Raw genomic sequence first — 26,938 nt, 5'->3', positions numbered from 1 at the left:
GTCATGGGGATGGAGCGGACTGAGGCACAGACTGAGAGATGGGATTTAAACAGTTCTTTATTTATCCACACCGGGTGCACTATATGCACGGGGGGAGGGGGGGGGACACACCAGGGTTTTGAGGGTCCACAGGGTCTGGAAAACACAAAGCCTTCACACTCGCTCCGCTCCTCCTCCACATAATCACACTCAGTAGTCCATGGTCATGGACTACTCACAGAAACGAGGGTTACTCCGAAGCGAGCATGAGAAACGACTGAATTCTGCAGAGTCGGGTATTACTAACTAAAGTTACTCAATATTCCAGCGACGAGTAGCTCAGCCCCCCTGCCTTAAGAAGAGCCAGCAAAGAAATTCAGAATCACAGGTGATCAGCTGCAGGTGCATGGCCCAAGGGCGGGAGCTCAGCTCCACCCAGGCAGAGCGAGAGAGAGAGAGAGAAAGAAAAGACAAAGCAATAACAAAAACATTTGTAGCCACACTGGGCTGGCCGGGCAGGCACAGGTACCATGACAACAGTTGTAAGAATACGATTGATCTCTAAAATGGCACATTAGCAGGTTTCACCATATTTGGCCATTTATTCTGACCCTAAAGTAATAACAACGGAAGACTAATGCTGGTTAATAGTTTAATGTTACAGGTTCTAGACACCTCTGATGGGCTCACCAATAAGACAGTTGCCCGCCCTCTCAGCCTGGCCATACAAAATAAAAATCAACCACTAAGTTTGACAGGTTGCTGAATCAAGACATAAATATCCAACTACTCTGAATATGAGAAACAAAAGAAATCAGTTTAGTGTAAATTCAGGTTTGTAATGTTTATTTGTGTAATTTTGGTATTGAATCTGTTTAAATGCTGCATATGCAGTACCATACTTGTTGCTCATACACAACAGCGTTTAAAGTTCATTTCCTTCACTGGGCCCAATCTGGCAACTCCTGCGTCTCAAAGGAGGAGTCTCGAGGAATGTATTTGTCAGACACAGTCAGTCCCATCTGACCTGTGAAGAAAGCAGGACGCATGATTTCTGGTAAGTAAATACTTCTATGTAGTTGTTTATTTATTTCAAACAAGTTTAATCCACAGGTCCAATGTACAGATCTAACCTTTGTTTCAGAGACAAACAGCCAGCAATACTTGATTAACAGGACTTATTAAGCATATTTTTTGTTTTTCTTTAAATATTTGTAATAATATATGATATTATTACATAATGATAATAATGAAAGTTGTAACCGGTCATAAATAAATCAATGTTTTGGACACTCAATGATTCTTCTGTCAATGCAACAAGTAGATGATCTATGATAGCTTCTTCTGCGTGCTCCCTTTGTCACAGGAGTGGCCACAACAGGTCGGTCCACATTTTTCATTTAACTGATTTTTACACTGGTGTCCTTCCTGACTTCCTGCTTATGTGGCAAATGTGTAAAACACCACTTAGAAGAAACATTAAGGTTGAGACATTTATTTATTATACAAACTGAAAAAAATGGTCTCTTCTTTTTATGTGGACTGAAAATTATTGATTTTATTCCACCACAGGCCATCATGTGACAATGCAAAGCTTTTAATGTTTTAATTATGTTTAACTTGATAAATATTGGCATCAGAGACCCATGAAGAGCTACTACTTTTTTACTTTGAAATGTGTGTTTTGTTTTGTTTTTAATTACAACAAGCAGTCCATCACTCATCACTTCACTCTGCTTTAATTTCTGCATGAAATCAAATATCTTGATGCATTCTCAATCATCCAGGAAAGTAAACCTCCAAAAGTTGATTCTGTTCATCTGGACGTAGCGTTTTGTGGGAGAAACGTTTCGTCACTCATCCAAGTGACTTCTTCAGTCTCAGCTGACTGCAGGTTTCCCCAAATCTTATAAACAGTACATTTGCATAATGACTGAAACCAGCCCACTATAGGAACAGTGGGCTGGGAGGTCAGTTCCTTAATCATAATTATGCAAATTCTCATGACCATTGATCAACAACCACTGATCAATGGCCATGAGTACCATTCACAGAGAGTTGGGGGTCTCACTAGGCGTAGCTCAGGGTGATGTACCAAACCCATAATTTTCTGTTTTTTTAATATTCATGTGACCTCAGCCCCCATAGAGAATGGAGCGGGTAGTATTCACACTAAGGAAAAAAATATAAGAATAATATGAGAATTGTTCATTCTAAAATTGGTGCTGCGCTTTTACTGAGGTGCCCAACAAAACACCTGCAAAATATAAAGTGAATCAGGTAAAGAGTTTTTCTGGGTTTTCTCAATGACTGGCAGTGTTTTCACACTCTGGTTTGAATCAGTTAATGAGTTTAGCAGGAGCAACAAAAAATGAGCTGTTCTGTTTTTAATGTGTGAATAACAATGAGAGTTTATATTCATTTTACAGCTAGTTGCTGTAGTTTGTGTAGCTTACTCTGCATATCCCAGAATATGAAGCAGACCTGTGGGAAGGCAGTTTGTTCAAACTTGCAAAGTATGCTGTATGGTTTTGAGGGCTTTCTGGAGTAGAGCCAGAACCTGCTGCAGAGATTATATGTCTTGTGTGGTCTGAGAATACTTTGGGATCCCTCAGTTGGACCCGAAAACCTGGAATAGCCTGATGTCACTGTGGACCAACTTTGAATAACCAGAAGATAGTGGGTGGATAATTAAGAGTGTGACGTATGCCTTTCTGGAATGACCTGATACATCCGTCTTCTTTTCACAGTGAAACTATTTGGCATTCACCTCATCACACAGAATGGCACAACAAGGAAGCAAGTCAGTAAAATTCCACTGTTCAGTCTGTCGGGATCTACTGAAGGAGCCGGTGACTATTCCCTGTGGACACAACTACTGTATGAGCTGTATTAAAGGACAATGGAATAATGAGGATCCAAAAGGAATCTACAGCTGTCCTCAGTGCACAAAGAGTTTCATATCGAGGCCTGAGCTGGAGAAAAACAGCATGTTAGCAGAGTTAGTAGAGGACTTGAAGACACCTGCAATCCGTCCTGCTTCAGCTGATCTCTGCTATGCTGGACCTGAAGATGTTTCCTGTGATGTCTGCACTGAAAAGAAGCTGAAAGCAGTGAAGTCCTGTCTGGTATGTTTGGTTTCTTACTGTGAGCAACACCTCCAGCCTCACTATGACTCCTCTGCCTTTGACAAACACAAGCTGGTCAAACCATCGAACAGGCTGAAAGGGAACATCTGTTCAACTCATAATGAGGTGATGAAGATGTTCTGCATTACTGATCAGCAGTGTATCTGTTATGTCTGCTGCCTGGACAAACATAAATGCCATGTAACAGTTCCAGTTGAAGTTGAAAGGGCAGACAAAGAGAAAGACCTTAAGATGAATCTGCAGGAAGTCCAGAAGAAAATTCAGACCAGAATGGAGGAAGGTGAAGTGCTTGAGAAAGAGATGGAGGGGATCAAACTGTCTGCTGATAAAACAATTGAAGACAGTGATGCCATCATCGATGAGCTGTTGAGTTACATTAAAGAAAAAGGCTCAAATCTAAAGCAGCAGATCAAATCCCAGCAGGAAACTGAAGAGAGTCGAGTCATGGAGCTTCAGAATAATCTGGAGCAAGAGATCACTGAGCTGAGGAGGAAAGAAGAGGAGCTGAAGCAGCTTTCAGGCACAGAGGACCACACCGAATTTCTACTAAGTTACTCCATGATGTCAAAACTCAGTGAATATACAGATTCACCAAGCTTTAAAATGTGTCAAGTTAAGTACTTTGAGGATCTGCAAACAGCAATGTTAGAAGCCAGAGAAAATCTCAAAGCATTTCTAAGTGAGGAATGGAGGAAGATCACTCTGACAGTGAGATCAGTGGATGTTTTATTGCCACAAATTGAACCTAAGACCAGAGATGACTTTTTAAAACATTCATGTCAACTGACGATCGACCCAGATACAGTCCACAAAAATCTCTTCCTGTCTAATCAGAACAGAACCGTATCAGACAGTGCTCATAATCCAAATATCTATCCTGGATATAAAAAAAGGGACAGGTTTTCCAACTACCAGCAGGTCCTGAGTAAGGAGAGTCTGATTGGACCTTGTTACTGGGAAGTGGAGATGAAAGGGAAAGGCCTTTCAGTAGCCGTGACGTACAAGAATAAAAATAAACTGGATCAAAGTGATTTTGGAAGTAACAATAATTCCTGGGCATTAGAGTGTTACGGTGACTGCTACAAATTCAGACACAATAAAATCACAACTTCCATCTCAGGCCCTCTGTCCTCCAAAGTAGGAGTGTACGTGGATCCCAGAGCAGGTGTTCTTTCTTTCTACAGCGTCTCTGACACCATGGCCCTCCTCCACAGAGTCCAGACCACATTCACTAAGCCGCTCTATGCTGGACTGTGGATTTGGAAGAGTTTTTGGGCTGACAACACTGCTACATTTAATGAGATAAAGTAGACCGTCTTCATTGGTTTGTGAACCCATCTTGTTCTTTCCTTTACTCACTGATCAAATGCCATCATCTTAAGCCAAGTGTCACGGGGAAACATGAAATATGAATTAAAATCTGATAGATTTCTTTGTGCACAGGAACTAGAAATCAGTAGCATCAGTCATAATGAATGCCAGTGTCTGCACATGTATTATTAATCAAAATGTGAGATTAGTTTTGTACGGTTTATACTGTGAGGTTTTCTGTCACACTGTATGAATCATTCATGAACTTTCTCAATCATTTCTTTTCTCAATCATTTTTTACTTCTTCCTTTCACTTTTTAAGCATTTTAAGAAAACTGTAATGATGCGTTCAGTACACCCATAATAATATAAAATCAGTTGTACATTCTTAGAAAAAAATCATGTTTAACAATAATTATTGAATGTTAAAAAGGAATTTGTGGCAGTGCTTATACCACCTATGACAACTGAGGAAGTTCAGGGTCTCTCCAGTGATCCTCAGGACTTTCTATACAGGCACTGTAGAGAGCATCCTCACACAGAACGTCGCATCCTGGTTTGGGAACAGCTGTGTCTAGGACAAAAAAGCTCTTCAGAGAGTGATCTGTACAGCAGAACGCTGCTGCAGGGCTGCTCTCCCCTCCCTACCGGACATTTACACCAAAAGATAACCCAGCTCAGATACTAAAGGACCCTTTCCACCCCAGCAATAAACCGGTCCAGTTTCTACACCATCTGCAGAAGGTTCCCCACCATCTGGGCAAGAACAGAGAGGCTGAAGAGGAGCTTCTACCCTCAGTCAGGCCATCCATGTATTAAATCAGGACATGCCACATTTTATTGATTCGTTATTGTGTTTGTAACACTTGTGATGACCACAGATATGACATGTGTCATGATCCTGGGTCTTATGACCCAGCGGTTTCAGTTTCTTGTGTTTTGTCCTTTTGTATTATGGTTTGAGTCCACCTTGTTACTTTAAAGTTTAGTCTGAATCACTAGGTTTTTATGTTTATTTTTTGGTTGTTAGATTTCCTGTGTCTTTGCTCCTGTGTCTCCCTCTGTGTATCTGTAGTCATATAGATCTGAGTTCCTGTGCCTTGTTTCCCCTCGTGTTTTATTCCACGTTTCCCCAGCCCGTTAATAACGGGCCGTTATGTCTGCGCTCTGGCGACAAAGAACTGTGCGTGTGTGAAGTGCATTTCACAGTATCAGTCTAATAAACTTAAACCTACACCATCCTCCCTATTCTGGTATTCTAAACAGTACCCGAAAGTAGACTGCTTGGTTGAGTTAACCTCCTGAACCATCTACAACACATGGTGAAAACCTGAAATTAAGACAGAGAAGACTAGAGGTGAGACATGATCATTACTGATTACTGATGACAGATTTAGATATATTTTCATAAACCATTCATTTGCCACATCAATAAACAGCATGGCAGGGCAAGATATTTTTTCTAACATGGCAACCTTTAAAAAGTGAAAGGAGATAGAAAGACAGGTGAGAAAGAATAAAACTTAATTGACTTTTTGATGGCATTTTACACACAGTACTAAATCAAATCAAATCAAATCACTTTTATTGTCACATCACATGTGCAGGTACATTGGTACAGTACATGTGAGTGAAATTCTTGTGTGCAAGCTTCACGAGCAACAGAGTTGTGCAAAATACAATAATGTAAACAAGCAAAATACAAGAATGGCTACATCTGAAACTAATAAATATATGTACAATATATATATATATGCATACAGTATATGCATTTCTGGATGTGTATACTAAATATGTTTTTCTGCGTGTGTGTGTGTGTGTGTGTGTGTGTGTGTGTGTGTGTGTGTGTGTGTGTGTGTATACATATTTTACAAATTAAATAGAGTAAACAATAAAAAAATATATAAAAATATACAGAGTTGAGACATGTGCAAAACAGTGGCGTTACTGTACAGTATGGAGTGCATAATGTTGAAGTTCCAGTAGTGAAGCTGAGGTGTCTATGACGTGTTCAGCAGTCTGATGGCCTGATGGAAAAAGCTGTCTCTCAGTCTGCTGGTACGGGACCGGATGCTGCAGATCCTCCTTTCTGATGGAAGTAGTCTGAACAGTTTATGGCTGGGGTGACTGGAGTCCTTGATGATCCTCCCCGCTTTCCTCAGGCACCGCTTCCTGTAGATGTCTTGGAGGGAGGGAAGCTCACCTCCAATTATCCGTTCAGAGCACCGCACTACTCTCTGGAGAGCTTTGCAGTTGTAGGCGGTGCTGTTGCCGTACCAGGTGGTGATGCATCCAGTGAGGATGCTCTCAATGGCACAGCGATAGAAGGTCCTGAGGATGCGGGGGCTCATGCCGAATCTTTTCAATCTCCTGAGAAAGAAGAGGCGCTGCTGCGCCTTCTTCACTGTTTTGTTTGTGTGTACTGACCACGTAAGATCCTCAGCCAGATGTACCCCAAGGAAGTGGAAGCTGCTCACTCTCTCCACAGCAGCGCCGTTGATGGTGATGGGGGTGTGTACTTCTCTGCACCTCCGGAAGTCCACTATCAACTCCTTTGTCTTTGCGATGTTGAGGGTGAGATGGTTGTCTTGACACCAGTGGGTCAGGGCGCTGACCTCCTCCCTGTAAGCCGTCTCATCACCATTGGTGATAAGACCCACCACTGTAGTGTCGTCCGCAAACTTCACAATGATGTTGGAGTTGTTAGTGGCCGTGCAGTCGTAGGTGTAGAGTGAGTATAGGAGAGGGCTCAGTACACACCCCTGTGGAGCACCAGTGTTCAGTGTGATGGGGGATGAGGTGATGCTGCCCAGTCTGACCACTTGGCGTCTGTCAGACAGGAAGCTAAGGATCCAGCTGCAGAGGGAGCTGCTCAGTCCTAGATCCTGCAGTTTCCTGTCCAGCTTCGAGGGAACGATGGTATTGAATGCTGAGCTGTAATCTACAAACAGCAGTGTGTCTGTTAAATCTGCTGCATAGGAGTATATGTGGATCCCAGGGCAGGTGTCCTGTCCTTCTATCCGGTTGTTCAGTGATGACGCGACGAATCCTACTTCCAGGCCTAAAGTAGTCTGCGTTTAATATGGCTTTTGTGTTGTTAACATGTTTAATGTTATGTATTTTCTTCTATTTGATCTCAAAAAGCTCCTAAAACAGTCAGTGATCACTGTTGACCTCCCTCGGCTTTTATTACCGCTAATCATTTATTTAAGCTCAGTTTTTAAAACCTTAGGCTGTAACTACAGCCCAGCCCATGCAGCAGTATATGAATGACTAACCTCGTATTGTGGATGGATTATCTCAGTTGTTCTCCTGGCTGAAGTTTGGTCCTTTTACAGCATCCTGCCATGCGATTACATTTGTTCCTGACCACCGAGGACACTCACGTTAACTTTTATCGAGTGGAAAAAAAGTTAGCTTGTTTATATTATGCTAACATAGCTGTGTCGCTAGCGGTCACGTAGCACATCATTATATACCAGCTAGCCCAACTTCAGTAACCCTACAAACGTCACTGCTGTTTAGTTTTCTGTCTTCATTTATGTTGGAAGTGATAACAGAGCTGTACGTTTTAATTTGTTTCCAAAACCCCGCAGTCAGGACATGCTATATTGTATTTAGATAGAAGCTAGCGAGCTAACTTCCTGCTAACTTCTATCTCCGTTAAATGTCATAAATTCCGTTTTCATGGATGCCTGGATGTTAAACTCAATTGTTACACCTGGTAGAGCAGAACGCTGATCATTTTATTAAAGATGAAGACTTTAGACAGTTTTTCAACTCTCAGTAATGCCATAGTGATCGTTTGATATATGGACCTGCAGCGGAGTTTAGGCCCAGTGACGTCAGACTTAATGACCGGATAGCAGGGGTGCGCAACTCCAGGCCTCGAGGGCACTGCCATACCATGATCGGATATGGGTCGAATAGGGTAAAAAAAAAAATCGTATTTCATGCGCTTTCACCTGCAGTGTGAACGTAGCCTTAGATGTGTCCTTGATCCAACACAGCTGATTCAAATGGCTATATTACCTCCTCAACATGTCTTGAAGTTCTCCAGAGGCCTGGTAATGAACTAATCATTTGATTCAGGTGTGCTGACCCAGGGTGATATATAAAACCTGCAGGACACTGGCCCTTGAGGCCTGGAGTTGCCAACCACTGTTCTATAGCGTCTCTGACATTATGGCTGTGTCCCAATTAAGAGACCGCACGTTTGAAGTACGCATTTTGAGTGCGATTACGTCACCACCACGCGACGACGGCTGTCCCAATTCGATGTGTACTTCAAATGCATACTCCAAATGCGCCTTCGATTTCCCCAAATATCAAGCATGGTCCGGTGCACGCTTCGTGGTCCCATATATCCCACAATTCATAGTGCGGTGGGTGTGGATAATTTTGCTGCAAAATATGGCAGAAAGGAGTGGCCGAAGAGTGACCTGTCAAAAGTAAGTACTGAATATGACGTCACTTATTTATGTGCGAATGTTTAATAATGAAGAACATTAAAACATTACTGTTGGCCACATGTCGGCAATATATCTATATATATATCTATATATATATCTATATATAATATATATATCTGACGTCTGTCACAGATGTCTTAGGGTGAGTGGCAGGGTACACCCTGTACAGGTTGCCAGGTTAACCAATCCCCACCAACTTCATGTCTTTGGACTGCAGGAGGAAGCCAGAGTACCCCGAGAGACTCCACAAACTCCGGGAGAACATGCAAACTCCATACAGAAAGACCCGGGCCTGATAGTGGAATTGAGCTCAAGACCTTCTTGCTGTGAGGCAGCAGTGCTAACTACCATGCCACCTAAAATCTACTCATATCATGGTAATTTTAAAGTAAAGGAAAAAGTGACTCTGACATTTAGAGAAATACAAGATCTCGCCTAATTTCACTTTGAAGTTTAGGACTCTGTTTGGCCTAGCCTTAGACTAAAAAGTGTTTTGACACAGTAGTTTCTTTTAGATGTGGGAATACGCTTAATCTATGTGTGGATTTGAGAGCTGAGAGCTGATCTTAACTCCCAGCTGATCCTAAGAGCTTCTGGATGTGACCTGCAGATGGAAGCATTACTGCACAGACCTGGAAATTCTCCTCCTCATACTACAATATATTGATGCATACAATGAATGATTCTGCCAGAATCCGTTAAAGAGTTTTACAGAAGCCACAAAAGAAGAATGTGCTGTTAATCACTGTTCTTAAATAGTGGACAACACAGAGAAATTATATTTCCTTTACAGCTAGTTGCTATAGTTTGTGTAGGTCACTTTGAAAATCCCTGAATACAAAGCAAAGCTGGCTATAGAGTGACGGTTAGCGCAAATTTGCAATGTATACTTGGTAGCTGGGTCAGCTTTAGGTTGTTTGTCTTCTCAGGCAAAGATGCAAAGGAATATATTGCAGTCTGTTTATTCTGAGCCAGAAGCAACAGCAGCTCCGACCCCTCGCAGAACTCCTCCAGCCCTTGTTGGTTCCTAATGAACTATTCTCACATATAACTCTTGTTACTGTCCATTCCAGCGTAAAAAGTCGTTCACACCATCATAGATGGGTTCTGTAGGTCAGGCCACATAATTAACCAAGGAAAAAAATTTCCAATGCCTCTGAAGCAGTAGAAGAAGCAGTGGTAGTACAGGTGTTTTGTCTCCATTTTGTTTCAAAATAATATAGTCTATGTCAAAGGACTCTTTTTCTGATGCGCTCTGCTCAGCTTTAGGAGCTGAAGTAAACCTTGACTCAGGCTTCCATCTGTAATCTAATGATCAAACAGGTTTAACCAGGAGCTTGAAGCTGCTCTAACTAACCCCTCTTTCTGGAGTTCCCAGTTGTCTTGGGTGGAATACCTCCATAATAACATGACTTCAGCTGCCACTCGACTAGGTACTATGTAAAATAATCCATTTGTCATATTACAGTTTGCCCTAACTCAGAAAATAAACATTGCTAAGTGTGGCCTCTGCCTACAGTTATTTCCTATTCAAATTCCACTGGACTGTCAAAATCACTGTTATAGTGTTTGGTGAGTGGCCGTTTCAAAAATGAATTAATGTTAATAGTGTTAAGTCAAGGTACAGTATGTGGCAGCTGAAACGTAAGAGTTTCCATATATGAGCAGCAGATGGCAGCATTAACTTACAGACAGACTTGTGTAAACTACTGCTGTATGTGCACCTCGGCTGCCACAATGTCTGTGTTATGCTGTGTAATGTCAATGAAGAAATGAGCAGGTCCTCTAACCTACACACAAGGTGTCTGCTGTTAAAACAAATCTCGTCAAGTTTCAGAAATGCAGAGACATACATAAAAAACATTAAAAAACAAAAGTGGGTAAGAAAAACTCTCTTTTAACAGGAAGAAAAGAAACCTCCAGCAGAACCAGGCTCAGGGAGGGGCAGCCATCTACCAACACCGGTTGGGGGTTGGGGGAGGAAGGATAAAAGACATGCTGTGAAAGAGAGCCAGAGATTAATAATAATAATAAAAGCAGAGAGCTGTATTAGGACATAGTGAGTGAGAAAGGCGACTGAAGAAAAAACACCCAAGGCATCATGGGAATCCCCCGGCAGCCTACACCTATTGCAGCATAACTAAGGGAGGATTCAGGGTCACCTGGTCCAGCCCTAACTATATGCTTTAGCAAAAAGAAAAGTTTTAATCTTGAAAGTAGAGATAGTGTCTGTCTCCTGAATCCAAACTGGAAGCTGGTTCCACAGAAGAGGGGCCTGAAAACTGAAGGCTCTCCCTCCCATTCTACTTTTAAATACTCTAGGAACAACAAGTAGGCCTGCAGAGCGAGAGCGAAGTGCTCTAATAGGGTGATATGGTACTACAAGGTCATTAAGATAAGATGGGGCCTGATTATTTAAGACCTTGAATTAGTGTGTGAACAAGACTCTCCATTTACATGAACAAATTGTAGTCTGTTAGATAGATATGATACAAACCACTGCAGCGCAGTACCTGTGATGCCTACAGCATGCTCTGATCGCTCTTATAGGATATTATGGTCGACAGTATCGAATGCTGCACTGAGGTCTAGCAGGACAAGCACAGAGATGAGTCCACTGTCAGAGGCCATAAGAAAAATAAGCTGTTTCTGTGCTGTGATGGGCTCTGAGTATGATGATTCATATATGTATATTAAATGCAATGTGTTTCAGTCATGTGCATTAAGCTGTATTAACTGAATCAGACATGTCTTGAAAGACAAAACACATGAATAGATAAATATGATAAAATCCCACCAACACATTACTTCAAGTACTCACATCATTAAGCAGTTTCTGTGATAATAATGCAGATTTACAGGTGTGCACGCAAAGAGAAAACACATTAAATAATTCTCTGACTTATATCTGTGCAAACAGAATATTACTATATGTAAATTAAGCTGATAAATAACTCAGAGGGTTTCTTCTTCTCTTCTTTTTTTTCCAAGCGGTAACTCCAGCTATTGTTTTGTTTTCATAAGCCATTTTAGGCTTTAAGCTGTCATGACTAATCTACTTCCTGATTCTCTCTGGCTGAGCTATAGAACGAGAGAGGATCGGAGGTGAGTTGAGGTGGTCTGTGTGTCTCAGCTCCCTAAGCCTTTTAGAGCCACTGCTGCTTCTCGGAAACGCACACTGATCTTTTTATCTTTTTACAAAGGCAGGTTTGGGACGCACAATCAAAGACAAAGCACTGCTGTGTCAAACGCCTGGTGGTAGCTGGGAGACTCCCTGGTGCTTTGAGAGGCCATCCCATTACCAAAAAGCCGATTAAAAGTTCCCTGCTCTCAAAGGCTGAGGTGTCCTGCCAAAGTGGCCTTAAAGCAGGAGGCTGAAGCTCTGCTCAGAGAGCGCTTCTCTCAGGACAAGTGCAGCAGCTAAACGTGCTCACCTACAGGATTTACACATTACATCAATGTAAGCTCACAGTTTATATTCACAGAATGTGACGATCTTAACAACAATCTTAACAACCACGAATTCAGGTTTAATGTCCTGTATTAATTACTTCAGTGAACTAAATCCACACTGCGGGTAAAAGTGCAGCACGTCTGATGTTTTGTGATTAGTGTGAATGGTAACAGCTGACAAAACAAAGAACAAAACAAGCTGTTAATACGATCGAATTGTAACAGAGAAGTGCCCGTTTTGAGAAAGTGTGAGTGAGGTTGTGTTTTTTTTCCAGCTACAATTTACAGATTTCCTCTAGACATGCTACACAAAGGAAGCCTTTCAGCTACTGCTGAGAAAAGAAGACTAGCTTAAAAGATACATACGCTAAATACGTGTGCGTGTGTGTGCGTGTGTGTGTGTGTGTGCGTGTGTGCGTGTGTGTGTGTGTGTGTGTGTGTGTGTGTGTGTGTGTGTGTGTGCGTGTGTGTGCGTGCGTGTGTGTGCGTGTGTGTGTGTGTGTGTGCGTGTGTGTGCGTGTGTGCGTGTGTGTGTGCGTGTGTGTGTGTGCGTGTGCGTGTGTGCGTGTGTTCAAGATTGTTGGTCCCAGCTCTTCCTGTCATGGGCCCTGTGTTTTGAGGTTTCACTGGCTGCTGTTTCTTCTGTATCGTAAGAATGTTTTATGTTTAGGTTTTGTTATTCGTCTCTTTGGTGTATGAGGCTGTCAGCGTCGTTGTTATTTATTATTACTTTGCATGCAAGCCTGTTTGAATTTTGCTGAAATTATTGAAATCCTGTATTCAGGTGATCCCTGTTGGCTGAGTTTCCATATTCCTTTGCTTTTCTCTATCTTATGTTGTGTATAGGTTTTGTTTTATAGCCTGTTTATTGTAGTTTTGTTATAGAAATAGAGAAAAAAGTCTTGATATCATCCTCTTCTTCTTCTTAAAAAAAAATCAGAAAACATTTGTTTCATAGATTGAGAATAGTCTGACTCAGCTCTTTAACCCGTCAGCTCCATGGTCCGAAGTCCTTGTGACTGAGATCATGTAAGAAAAGTACCAGCGAACAATTTGCTGAATTCACAGCTAGTGAGTGGACGTCATGTTCTACCCATGCAGCTCTCTCGCCTAAACCACCAAGTATCGAGTATATCTAGTAGTATGAATGCATCATGTGAGAAAGGCCAGACTCTTCTAACACTGAGCTCATGTGCAGAAGCAAAATATTAGATTAGCTTCAAGACTGAAAACCAAAATGTCAGTTTCTCAGGCAGCGACTAAGTTCATTCATAAAAGATGGCAACGCTGATGTTTGCAAGTGGAGCCATTAGTGAAATTCCTGAGAACTGCACGTGGTAAGATAATATCCTTTGTAATTACATGGATACCTGGAAAGCCTTCTTACTGCTGCCTAAATAGGAAACATTTGAGGACATGAAGAGGAGGGAAAGCCGAGGCTGTCGATGGAGCCACCTTTAAAGATGAATGCTGTTGTTGAGCGTCAACGAGGTCAGGCATCCCACCGAGGTCTCGCCAAGTGACACAGAAATGAGGTACATTTAAATGAAGCTCTGACGCATCGTCTCTCATTAGAGAAAGTATCTGTGTGTGTGTTTGAGTGTACTTGTGTCACTTGTGTGAGGGGTTAGCAGTTGGGATTCCAAGGGCTTTTGGTAAACTGACTGATGCTAATAGCTTCTCTAATAGCTTTAAAGCCGTGTACATGAGACATAGGATCCAGTCGGGCTCAAGTGAACTCCAAAACTTTGCTCTATATCATTCTCATAGGCGCATATGCACTGAAACGCACACACACACTGGGTTGTTTTGAAACTTTAGCACCCGTCTACATCCCCAGTGAGCCCAAAGCGTCGTCCATCTGTGATGAAACCTTAGCGGGTCACATGCTGGTGTTGAAATACCCCCTGCTTGGTCCACTGGCCTGACTCTCATCATCCACATACACACATCATACCTCTCTGCTCCTCCAGGCCTCACTGTGGAGGCGTTGTCAGTCAGCGGCGAATCAGTGGCCGTTCCTCCCCAAACATCCAGGGCTTGTGTAGAATTACAGGCTGCAGTAGGAAGCGTCCCATCACCTAAATGTCACAGTTTCATGGTGTAACAGCTAAACCCGCTCCATCAACTCCTGAACCTTTTCTCACATTCTCGCCGAATGACGTGAAGGGCTTTATGCCCCTTGTGAATTAGGCAACTTAACTGTCATAGCCATATTGAGCAGCTTTGATGCAGCTGCTCAATATAGTCAGCATGTGTCAAAGGAGTTTTACCTACTTATCTTGCAGCTTATCTTCTGCAATTTAATGATGAACAAAAGTGGATTTTTAACAGTCACGTACTCCTGCAGTGGTGCTTTTAGTAGACCGCTACAAGAGGAGAACAGCTATGGTTGCACGTGAGTTTGCATTATAAGTGAGTTAATAAAGTCGTAAATTGTATTTCAGTGGCAGGTTCAACACTTTTTGGATGTACTGTAGTACAGCACCCTACCAAACAATAGTCCCTGCTAGGGGGCAAGGGGACTAAGGTAAATCAGTCCTAAGAAGGGAGCTCATCAGCAACAGTCTGGTGGCTGTGCCTTGACACATGCAGCTTGAAATAAGCCAGAAAAATAACATCTGCCACTTTGTGGGCCCATCGCCCATAGGAGCAGGCACTGGGGTGGGCTGGATGTAAGGCAAAAAGAGGGGCCTGGGCATTTTGACCCTTGGTATTGCAAACTGGTGTCTTCCTTTTGAGGTTTTCAGGGAACACCGAGGTAGATCCAGAACCAACTTTCATCTCATCTGGCTTAGGAGGGCCTTGGGATCCCACAGGAGGAACTGGAAAGAATGGCTGCCACCACAATCCAGCTTTGACCAGGTATAAGAAAATGTATGTATCGATGTATGTATGTATGTATGGATAGCTAATTGCAGTTCACTTTCTTTGCTATTCTCCTGTAGGAAGAGCACCCATAATACAAGCTAATGGAACCTTCCTGCATCTTGAGATATAAGGCCACGTAAAGCAGGCTGTAAGACAGTCTAAACCCAAACCTGCTGCATACATCTGCATGTTTCAGGGTGATGAGTCCCCCTTAAGGTAATTCCTTGTAACAATTTCCCCACAAAAACAAAGTCTAAACATCAAACCTTCTCCCCATTTCAGCACCAACACTGATCCATAAATGCCACAACGACCTCATGGGTTCAAAAAAGATAAGCTGTTTTTAACAGACTGACCTATGTGCCTATATACCCCAAAAGGTTCATCTGGTCGTAGCGTTTTCAGTGGGAGAAACGTTTTGTCACTCATCCAAGGCAGCAAAAAATGCCCAAGATGCCCAAACCCCTTCCGCACCCCGCACTCCTCCACATGCCTGATGATGAGCTATATAAACACATAGTGAGTGAAGAAGAAAACTCACTGCATCATTACAAGCCCACAGAGAGTGTCTGTGTATTACAGTAGTCATAAATAAATAACAATAAAAATAGTAAATGCATTAACTAGTTTTCAAAACAACGCTGGTATCAGCAAGGTATTTTCACCCAGAGAAGTGGTGCTCACTGGATAGTTTCTCCTTGGTAAACCTCAGAGTTGATTGTGTGGGAAAATCCAAGCAGATCAGCATTTTTTGAAATACTCAGACCAGCCTGTCTGGCTCCAACAACCATGCCACATTGACTTAAATCACCTTTCATCCCAATTCCGATGCTCAGTTTGACCTCTGGCAGGTCATCTCAACCATATTTACATGCCTAAATGCATTGAATTGCTTCTCCCTAATAAAGTGGCCATAAGTGTATATCCTGAGCTCCAGCACAGCTGTTCGGGCATTTTTAATTTTACGTATTACATATTTGGAGTATTAAAAAAAGCAGAGTTTACTGTAAGTTGTTCACAGTGTCTAAAATGCCTAAAATGACCACATTTATGAGAAAGGCTCGATATCCCAAAACACTCAGCTGACGTAGTTAAATGTCGCCACAAAAACTTACCAATTTAACAATCTTAGTGCAATCAGAGGGGAGCTGTACAAAACATATTGAAGTCCGAGCCATACAGTTTTATTTTTTTTAAACTAATGTAACTGATCTCTGATTATATGTGTAGGAATCAAATGTAGCATTTTAAACTAATAACTTCATAGAAGTCCTTTGAGTTTGACTGCCTCCTGACCTTCGTGGCCACAAAAGCCTGCAGTTTCTTGAAGGTTGTTAGTCAGACATAATCATATTAGATTAACTGATTGCCGCTGATCAGTATTGTGCACCCTTAGGCTGAACCTCGGCACTTCAACAGGGTGCAGAAAACAAGTTTAGGGGGAAATTCCCAGCACAATTTGACACTTAAGTCATTATTTTGCCAAAGTGCAATTCAGACCGTTTTGGCAGCATGTCTTTAAATAACATAAACAGACCCAGAGGCTATCACCATCTAGCTGAAATCTTTGAGAGGCAAGAAAGGGTCAGTAACAGTTCGACTCGTAGGTGACTCTATCACAGTTTTAATTTCATCCAAGAGGCTTGGGGCATTGCATTTAAGCACTTTAACTGCTGAATATTAACATTAGATGCCTATTTATAACCCGCCAAACTGGATGCACCCATCAAGTTATGAAATAACAGCAGACAGACTATTGACTTCTTTTCTCTTCTTATTACATGATGTCAGTCAGTTGGAGTTTATCGCTGGAAATCGCTATCAACTGCACCCAATGAACTGTTTGAACTTGACACAGTGTGCTTTCGATGCTACTGAATGGTAATGACAATTAGACTTAGACGGCAAATTCGATGTCCTTAACACAGAAAATAAAACCATAAAAAACTGTAGGTTTACGATGCCTTAAGGCAGTAAAAACAGCAAAATTACACGTCAAAGACAAAGTACACACACCCATACACTATAGTGAGTGTATGTACAGATGTAATTGTTCCAAAGAAGGGGACCACAGTAACTGAAAGACCTGCCGCCGATGCCCTGATAGGTTCTATAAACTAATAGAAGGATGTTAAAGGTGTTGACCTGAGATCCAGTGAAGTGCCTTCGGTACTGAGGTGATACAGTCAAATTTCAGAGCTGGTGTTGTGATGACTTTGATAATCCAGCAAACCGAGCATTACAATAATCTAATCTTTGTGGTATGATTCATCGACAAATTTCTCAGACTCAGTTCAAGACAGAAATTTTCTAACTATTGATTTATTTTTTAAGAGATAAAACTGAGATCACTGTTCAAGATAATGCAATGTTACTTGTTTACTGTGTTTTAAAGACAGGGATGAGAAATACGAACACATTTTGCGCGTCTTTACTGCAACCGTCACTGTGAAGTCAACAACAAACTAATGACACTTTTGAAAGTTATTAAAAACCCTTCTAAGGTACTTAATGTGAGATCAGGATTTTATTAACAGTATAAAAGTGCTTTATGTAATTAGCCTTTAACCACAAAGGGACCATGAGTATGTTAAGCTATTTTCAGATGTGCGCTGCTATTTAACCCTCCGCACCCCATGACAGCAACGGACAGCCAGGAGTGTTTGTAGGTGAATAACATCAACATTTGACAATAATATTGCTCGGTTATGATAGTGAGGTGAGCTGTTGAGGATATCTGTTGGTAGGTGCTGTTCCTGACAATGTAGCTGCTGTTAGCAGAAACTTCTATAAGCTTTGGAGGTAATGCCACCAGACTTGGTCAATTACCCAGAAAACTCTATTGCAATGTGTGACTATAATAAAACTTGGTGTTGCAATGTGTCATTGAGAATTATTTGAAGGAATTTGGAACATCCTAAAAGGATTCTCAGGAATCTGGAACATTCTAATAGAACTCTCAAAAATCCTAAAATAGCTCTTGTGAATTCGAAACATTCTAAAAGAATTCTCAGGAATACAGGATTAACTTTTGATACTTCTTTTTAAATACTCTCATTTCTACCTTTCCCTAGCCCATCGTTGTAAATAGGAATATCTTTGTAATAACTTACTTGGTTACCTTGTGGTACAAATGTAACACGAGTGTGTGTTACATGAGACTATGCTCTTGCCCTAGTTCCATTTCAGTTAATATCTGTTGAATACAATTTACAGATGTTCAAGAAATAAAACTCTCAAGTCCAATCCACTTCAAGTCCAACTTCAATAGAAGAATCAGAGCCTTCCAGAGACGGTCTCACGTCTCTCATGGTCAGTGATTTTGACCTTTCACTAATGATGTTGAAGTACAGATAGGCAACAATAGCTTCGGCTTTTGTAAGGCATCAGTGGAGAAGAAGATTAACAGAAGAGTGAGCAGGATATTGTTTGTTTTTAGCCTAGCACTGCCACATTTGCTGCATTCCCGGCAAACCACTTAGGATTTCCCAGAGGATTTAAAGCCAGGCCCATGCAGCAAAGCAAGATCTTGTAGGACCTCTGCTACATGTTTATCAGGCAGTGGTGGATGCAAAGGCTCGTTGATCCAATGTCCAATTATTACAGAAATATAAGAACATAAAAAAAAGCATGAGCATCACCACCTAGAATTGGGAGAAAAGGTAAACCTCTTCTAGAATGAAGTACTCAACATATTGCACCTTTAACATTTTTTTTTCATAAAAAATGACTGTAAGATAATAAATTTAACAATTCATAATGAGTTCAACACTGGGCAAACCTGTCTTCTTACATATAAATCAGGAGGCGCAGCTGCCCTTTAACAATACAGTGGCAACAAGAATAGATTCAGCCTCAAGGTAACGAAGCTGAGAAAAATAATGCAGTCTTATGATCAAATACACTTTATTCAGGGCCTTCTGGCTGTGTATCATACAAGGTAAAAATAAATAAATGAATAAAATAACTAAAGGAGACAGTATTGCAACAGCCTTATATCAATGGACTTGGTGGTCAATTTGAAAAAGTAGCTAAAAACCTTTAAAAATGGCTTCTGTAGAACATTTCGTCTTCATGTTCTAGTATCTTTGTTCTGAAGCACTTTGTGTTATTTATTTAAAAGGTGCTATAGAACTAAACATTTTACTTACACTGTCTAACAAATTAATTAGACCACCTGTCATAAAAACACAAAATAAAATTTAAATTTAAGACTCACTGAAGACAAACTTTAAGACAAACTGAATTTACTTTTACCTCCTGAGACCCATTTTTTTTTATGGCATGTATTTTTAATTTTTCTTTGCTATTTGGCCTAATTGGGCAAAACGTTGTATTGTGGTCTAGACAAACTAAAATGTGATGTCCACATATGTGGATACCAGGTCCTAGAGGGTTAAGAGACTGGTATGTGGGGGGATGTTGTTTCTTTGGTATTTTTAAAATAAAACCTTACATTTAGAAATCATATTTTAGCATTGTTTAACTTTTGGAAAATTACCAATACAGTTAATTTAGGGCAGCTGTGGCATAATCCTTACACCTGGTGGTGGTCTAACAGATTTGTAAAGCTCTTTGCTTACTTCATTACTTACTTCTAGTTTAAAAAAAATGTTTTACACATCCATTACGTTTCACTTTTGCAAAATAAAGTAGAAGGTATTGGACCAAACCACTGTGAGGCACACTATGTCCACTTTTAAAAACATTTAAAAAGTATATTTTGCACAATAATCACAAAAGATTTGAGTGCATATTGTTTTATAGTTTCACAGAAAATATTGGCTCCATCCTTGGTTGCACTGATATGACAATTTTGGGAATTAACGAATGAAAACTAATTTCAGGAAGGGCAGTAGCACCCCAGATACCCTTCTAGCTACACTTCTGCTACAAAAGTGATCTTTTATTACAAAAGTAATTGTTGTCATCTTGGTATCCTAAAAGGCTTTGTCAGACATATAAACAATATTCTTTTTCCCTAATTTGATTCATAATGAGTCAGTGCCATTCAAAAGAATTCATCTTCGTTAGCTAATTGACTTACAAAACGTAAACCAGTGGATCAAAACTCAGCTGACCAAACCTTATGACCAAAGTGGACTTTGGTTTGTTTTGACAGTTGGACTTTGTGTTGTTGGGGCGGACACCTCAGTTTGAAAAAAGCACTTGTCATCCTTTGAAAACCTCTCATCTGCAACAAAAGCTTCAGGAATGAGGAAACAGACGCTTGTTTTCTTGTTGACACCTATCTTTTTAAAACAGAGTTTAATGGGGTGAAGGGTCAATGATTATGGAGCTGTATGCTGGGGTGAGAAAAACAACACCTCTGCAGTCACATGGCTCAATAGCAGCATGAATGTGTGTATGCATTCATTCATTCAAAACACAATCAGCAACTATTTTATGACAAGGTTTAATCTGTATTCCCCAACAATAAAGACAGAGAGATTTGAGTTTATGGCAGGACACTAAAACAATTATATCACCATATTACCAAGAGACCATGTGGGCGATGACTGAGATTAACCAAAGCTCATTCTACACACAAAAAAGGTACAAATGATTGTAAGTCTTGAACTGTTTAAAAGGTTGCCAGCTGCTTGCAGGGTTTTTGGTATGTTTGTGACAAATTAACCATCCTGTAAAGTTTGGGAAGTGCTTTGAGTAAACGTGAAAAGTTGGTTAGGGAAGATAAAGGAACTGCAGAGCACACATTGCAGGGGTCAGTAACCAGGTTCAGCCACAGGCCAGTTTTTTTCCACACTGCCTAACAGGGGTACCGTGGAAGTTACGCTCACAGTAGAAATGTACATATCTGCTCTATGATGGTTTGAATTATTTCGCTTAATACCTACAGAAAAATACTGGGTACAACTTTCTTATTGTTGACTCAAATATATATGCCTGCTTGAAATATTAACTTTTATTAATGTTGCATGCTGTATTCACTGGGATTTGACACCAGGGGTCTCAAACTCAAATGAGCCGCAGGCCACTGCTGACACCGTCATCTCATTGGAGGGACACTTTAGTGTTCAAGTAGTACAAAAAAACAAACCAGAAAACACCCACTAATATTTCCTAAAATGTTGTGTTTTGTTTGTTTTTTAAAATTTCAAATATTGCATAACAACACAAAACTGCAAACGTGAACGCAATTTTTTCTCACTCTTAACTAACTGAAGCCTTGCATTGAACTACCATATAAACACATTGGTCCGCTCTTTCTGGCCAGACATGTAGCACCACTTTTGCTATAATTTCATTTGTATTTAGGAAATAAAAATGCAGACGTGAGAGTACACATTAGTTTTTGACTGCTAGCGAAAATTGTTTTCTTTTTATTTGTATTCTCTTGTTACCTCGGCCAGCTCTGCGGCTCCGAGCCGTAGTAGCCTCTGGCTAATATGTCGTGTTCCATGTCGGGCTCGTAGCTGAGAACTAGCTTTACTGTCTGGTAGTGGTGCCACGGATCAAAATTCTCACGGTTTGGATCGGATCAATTTTCGGATCAGCAAAAAAAGAAATGAAGTGAACAAATAACATTGGTGTCCGTGTCCACATGTTAGTTTAGATGTAGCACACTGATCAAATAAGTTTGGTTCATGAGGAAATTTTCCTACTCCCTTCCAGGGTCTGGATTACACAGCTCAGGAAGTAAAGCAGGTAATCTACTAATTGGAAGGTTGGTGATTCAATCCCTAGCTGCTCCAGTCTGCATGCCAAAGTATTCCTAGGCAAGACAAGGGGGAAAGTGCTTGTGTGAATGAGGCAATCTGTATAAAGCGGTTTGACTGCTCCAGTAGAGTAGACCCACCCTTCATAAGAACCAGCCCATTTACCAGGTCTTGGGACCGATTGCAGTTTCGTAGCCTGTTCGGTTTTATTTTGGCAGGAGATGGCATGTCCCTATAATTTACTTTACAAAAAAAGGGAACAGTCAGTTACTGACACTTGTCTCTCATCACATTTAAGCATGCTTTCATTTAACACACTGAAGTTACTGTCTGGTGGGGGGGTCAGCTTGTGGGAGGCATTATACCTCCCACTGCAGGCCTACTTGTTGTTCCTAGAGTATTTTTTCAGTTTTCAGGCCCCTCTTCTGTGGAACCAGCTTCCAGTTTGGATTCAGGAGACAGACACTATCTCTACTTTTAAAATTAGGATTAAAACTTTCCTTTTTGCTAAAGCAAATAGTTGGATCAGGTGACCCTGAATCCTCCCTTAGTTATGAGGGCCCTTGCTCATGGGGTGGGAGTGGGTTAATATGATTATTGGGGTTTTCTTTGTTTTCCTTATATTATTATAGGGTCTTTGTCTTACAATACAAAGCTCCTTGAGGCAACTGTTGTGATTTGGCGCTATATAAATAAAACTGAATCGAATTAAGTTTGTTTTTTAAGTATTTCTCTGCATTTCTGAAACTTGATGAAATTTGTTGTAACAGCAGACGGCTTATCAGTATGTTAGAGGACCTGCTCATTTCTTCATTGACCCTGCACAGCACAACGCAGACATTGTGGCAGCCCAAGTGTCAACCCAGACATGCTACACATACAGCAGTAGTTTACTATCTAGGCCATTATGCCCATGATGAATGAGTTTTCCCGTCAGTTACCTTTTTTTTCCACTCACAATGTTTTAATTGTTATTATCAATCTCTTCCACAGCATGTCTTTTGTCCCGTATGACTCTCCTAACCCCAAATCAGTCATGGCAGATGGCCGCCGTCCCTGAGCCTTGTTCTTCTGGAGGTTTCTTCCTGTTAAAAGGGAGTTTTTGTTTCCCACTTCCCCAAAGAACTTTGCTCATAGGGAGTCATATGATTGTTGGGGTTTTCTGTTTTCTTTGTATTACTGTAGGATCTTGTAGTGCTCTGAGGCGGCTGTTGTTATGATTTATGCGCCGTGTTAATAAAATTAAATTGAACTGAATGATGCGACTTATCCCGGAATCTCCCAGTAATAAAAGAAGCCTAACCCTGACACACAAAGGATTAAATACTTCTTAAAATATGACAGTTGAATCAATTTCTTGTTTGAAAACAATGATTTAAAAAGAGTCAGCGTGAGCATAGGTGGTCCCAGTGTGTGCTGCTTACATTTCCTCTAAATGAGTTTGGAAATTTGGCCTCCCTTTGGGGGTCAGGAGGTTATTAAAGACAAGAGGACTTATCGTAATCCCGCTTGCTGACGTCACCGGTGCATTCTTTTAGACATAATCACAGAGGTTCTCAAAGAGGTTTTTATCAGACTCCAGAGTTATCAGGGAATTTCTCAACCTCGTGGCCTTTCAGAGTGCCCAGAGGAAGAAAGAAAAAATATTTCCTTCATCAGATGGTTGAAATGATTTAGCTCACACTTCATTGGCTCCTCCGGGTGGGTGTGTCGCAGCATATTTGAGAATCACGTGCATCAGTGTGCTGAGCAAACCCAGACAAAAACAGATACATTTATTTGGGTCTTTAGTGACGTCAAAGTCCTGTTTGTGTTTAGAAACTGAACTGTTGTGTAACGTAAGACAAACACAGATCTGCAAAGAAACACTCAACCGACGAAAAAAAAATTTAAACAAAATAAAGAGAGGAAGGAAGACGGCCGAGACCAGGGCAGCTACATGAACACATTTTTATTGCAATAGCTCTATCGAAAGCAAAAAAGTTTTGATAAATATAAACACTATGCCGATGCTCAAATCGCCTCCGCGTACCCCCTCCGACCCCCCTTTTCTCTCCACAAGGAAACAAAAGAGACAAGGAGAAAAGGAAGTTAAAAAAAAATAATGGGCGAGGGGGCGGGGCACCTGCCAGGCGCCAATCATAACATGAAAAAAAAGCAACAACTCAAGTTTTCCTTATTTACACAAGGAGGATTCCCACCAGTTCTCTCTTTCTCTCTAAATTTTAAGCTCTCTTCACACACACACACACACACACACACACACACACACACGACGCTGAAAAATAATGCACGTACGAAGGATACACACCTCCACAGTATTGTTTTTGAACTCTTTCCTGTAAAGCTAATGAACAACAGCATTCAACTTGGAAAAAATAAAATAAGAACACAGGTAGCGGGGGTGAGAGTGGGATTTTTCCTGACCCACGCCTTTGTCTTCTTAGTTCGCCACTGACAGCATTTTCAGTTGTTATAACTGTACTACACAGCAGCAAAAAAACCCAAAAGAACTGTGATATAGTTACAAAAAAATAAACATTAGGCAGGTTGTAACCAATTTCTTTATACAAATAACTGCAAAAAATGCCTATGTACTCTTAACAAAAAACAAAAAACCCCTATCCTTGTGTCGCTTTGTATTCAGAGAAGCCTCTCTGATGAGACAAAACAACCAGGAATAAGATGAATTCTTCCCTCTGTAAACTAGAATATAAAATAAATCAAAGGATTAGAGGAAAAACAGAAGTTTGCATAATGATGCCGTACCCTAAGTCTTCTCTGTCAGGATTATATATATAGATATATATGTATAATGTAGGCCTTATTTCTTTCTTAATTCTCCACCCTAAACATGAAAACAGGACAGTTTTGAGGTTGAATTGTTGCCAAAATAAACAGATTCTGTGTGAATGAATTCAGTTATAACAAAGAAATAAACAGAGGATCAAATCTGACGTGTACAATTTTCAAATAAATTATGTGGGGGAAAGAAAAAAAACTAGCTCTACCATTTAGCATGAAAACCCCAAAAGCAACACATTGCTGTAGCAAAGTACACAAAAAAGAAAAATAAACAACCAAAAAAGGAAAAAAAAAAATTTCTCATTTGTCTCAACGGGCCACTGATTTAACTCTTTGTTCACTCAAAAAGAGAAGATGGGGTGGGGAGGTCGGGGGTGCGAAAAAAAAAAATCGCTTAAATTCACATAAGACACGTCACGTTTAAAAAAGAAAAACCGACCGTGCTCATTTTCAGGGGTCTGTCATCATCATTGCACGAGTCTGAAAACAGAGCCGGGGTGGTGGGAAAGCGTGGCCACGGTTTTTTAAATGTTTGTGCTAATCGAGACACGTTTGCTAATTGCAGGATGTTAGGAAGTTGAATCCTCCTGATTCTATGCTATGAAGGATCCTTGCAGACTGTGGAAGACTCGCTTCATCTTTGGCCACTTCTATCTGCGTGTAAATGGAAACGTAGCATAGCAGAAAGAGCGTGTTAAAGTGGCCCTCTGTCTCGTTTGTACTGAACACCGACAAACTTCCAAATATTGAGATCAGTGCCAGCTTCACACGGCTCGGAACGCTCCGTTGCAAACCAGCGTCTCTAGTCTTGGGTCTGTGTGATGTCACTGAGTAGAGAAGCCGAATACAGCCATCTCAGACCAGAAGCCCTATCCAGTTGCTCACGATGGGCAGCCAATCACACAAAACCTAGTTGTGTCAGACAGTGGATGAAATTAGGGGCTCCACCAAGGCTTGTTATTTTGATCTGTGAATCATGCTAAGCTACTCTAATAGACTAAAAGATATGCAGCTAGAAACTAGCAGAAACAGGCTTGAAGTAGGAGAGATGTAATGCTGCTTTACACCAGCTGTACCGACTGATCCAGGCCTATCGCCTAATAAGTTTACATTTAATGAAACACGTTTTTCTGTGTTTATCCCTGTTTGCAAAGAAATCATTTAAAATTCGTTGATATTTTCGCACACCCCTATTACCTTAAATTATTTTAAACACTGATCCATTCAGAATTTCACTGCATTTAAATAGATGAGAGGAAAAGTAAGTTTAACCACAACTCCTTCAGTGAAACAAGATCAACTAGAATGCATTAAAAAAAAAATGATATTAGTGACGACTACAACAAGGCTTAAGAAACAAAACCCTTCAGAACTTCAGTGAACAAAGCAAGCAGCTTTTTTATGGGACCTGCACCTGAGAAGAAGCTTCCACAGTCTGCATGGTCAAACGGCTACAAGTCAGCATCAGGTATCAGGACAATGAGAGCAAATTGGAGCAAAGATTATTCAGTTAAACTTGTCGAGGCTGCTTTCAAAACCAAAGTCAAACACGCCTTCCCTCGCTCCTGGCTCTGCTTGGATAACAGTGATGATGCATCGTTAAACAAGCAAATTCCAAAACATCAGGAAAGGTGGGATAACAAAAAACAAAAAAAAAATCATAAGAAAAAAACAAAAAAAAACAAAATCAGGATGATTGCATTAAATACTGAAAGAAATCACTGAAATTCTGTGGACCAGTCTAGCTGTCAGTCTTTGAGTTTAAGCACATCGTGGGAGAGCAGCGCGACTATAAATGCTAAATACGCGCGTATTAGTGTGTGAAGGTGCCAAAACAAAAAGAGGAGGCAATTTGTGCGCCACTATAAGTGTGTGTGGGTTGGGGTGTCACAGGGCAAGTATGTCCAGTGCGCTGCACCTGGGGCTGGAGCTCCGGTTACTGGAAACCTCTTTACGTCACGCGGAGCCGCTGACGAACACCCCGGCATTCATATGTGCGAGAAAAATCCCGCACGTCATCAAGAGCCGCTCACAAAGGGCCGAAACGGAGACGCGCAGGAGGTACCCTCGACTAAAAAGGGCTGCATGACTCCTCTGTGCCTGTATGCAATATGAGGGAATGTGTGTGGAGGGGGGCACATGACCGAGATATGCGTCTTATTGACGTACGGGTTTGCGTGTGTATGTACATGCCACTGCTCACAAAGTACAGTAAATG

The 26,938-nt window shown here is 41.0% G+C and overlaps 1 protein-coding gene across 1 annotated transcript; it reads left to right on the top strand.

Annotated features, from left to right (window-relative positions):
• Positions 1 to 990: 990 nt before the first annotated feature.
• Positions 991 to 5,549, top strand: LOC146674407 (tripartite motif-containing protein 16-like). The gene is made up of 2 exons (XM_085395519.1): positions 991 to 1,036; positions 2,730 to 5,549. The coding sequence occupies exon 2, from the start codon at positions 2,763 to 2,765 to the stop codon at positions 4,437 to 4,439; it is 1,677 nt and encodes a 558-aa protein (XP_085251645.1). The 5' UTR covers positions 991 to 1,036; positions 2,730 to 2,762; the 3' UTR covers positions 4,440 to 5,549.
• The last annotated feature ends 21,389 nt before the right edge of the window (positions 5,550 to 26,938 follow it).

Source organism: Rhamphochromis longiceps, linkage group LG3 (genome assembly GCF_057381845.1).
Source record: "Rhamphochromis longiceps isolate RC_006_pf linkage group LG3, R_longiceps_female_GT1.1, whole genome shotgun sequence".
NCBI classification, from domain to species: domain Eukaryota; kingdom Metazoa; phylum Chordata; class Actinopteri; order Cichliformes; family Cichlidae; genus Rhamphochromis; species Rhamphochromis longiceps.
Note: the sequence above shows the minus strand (reverse complement) of the source record. Positions and strands in the feature narration are given on the sequence as shown.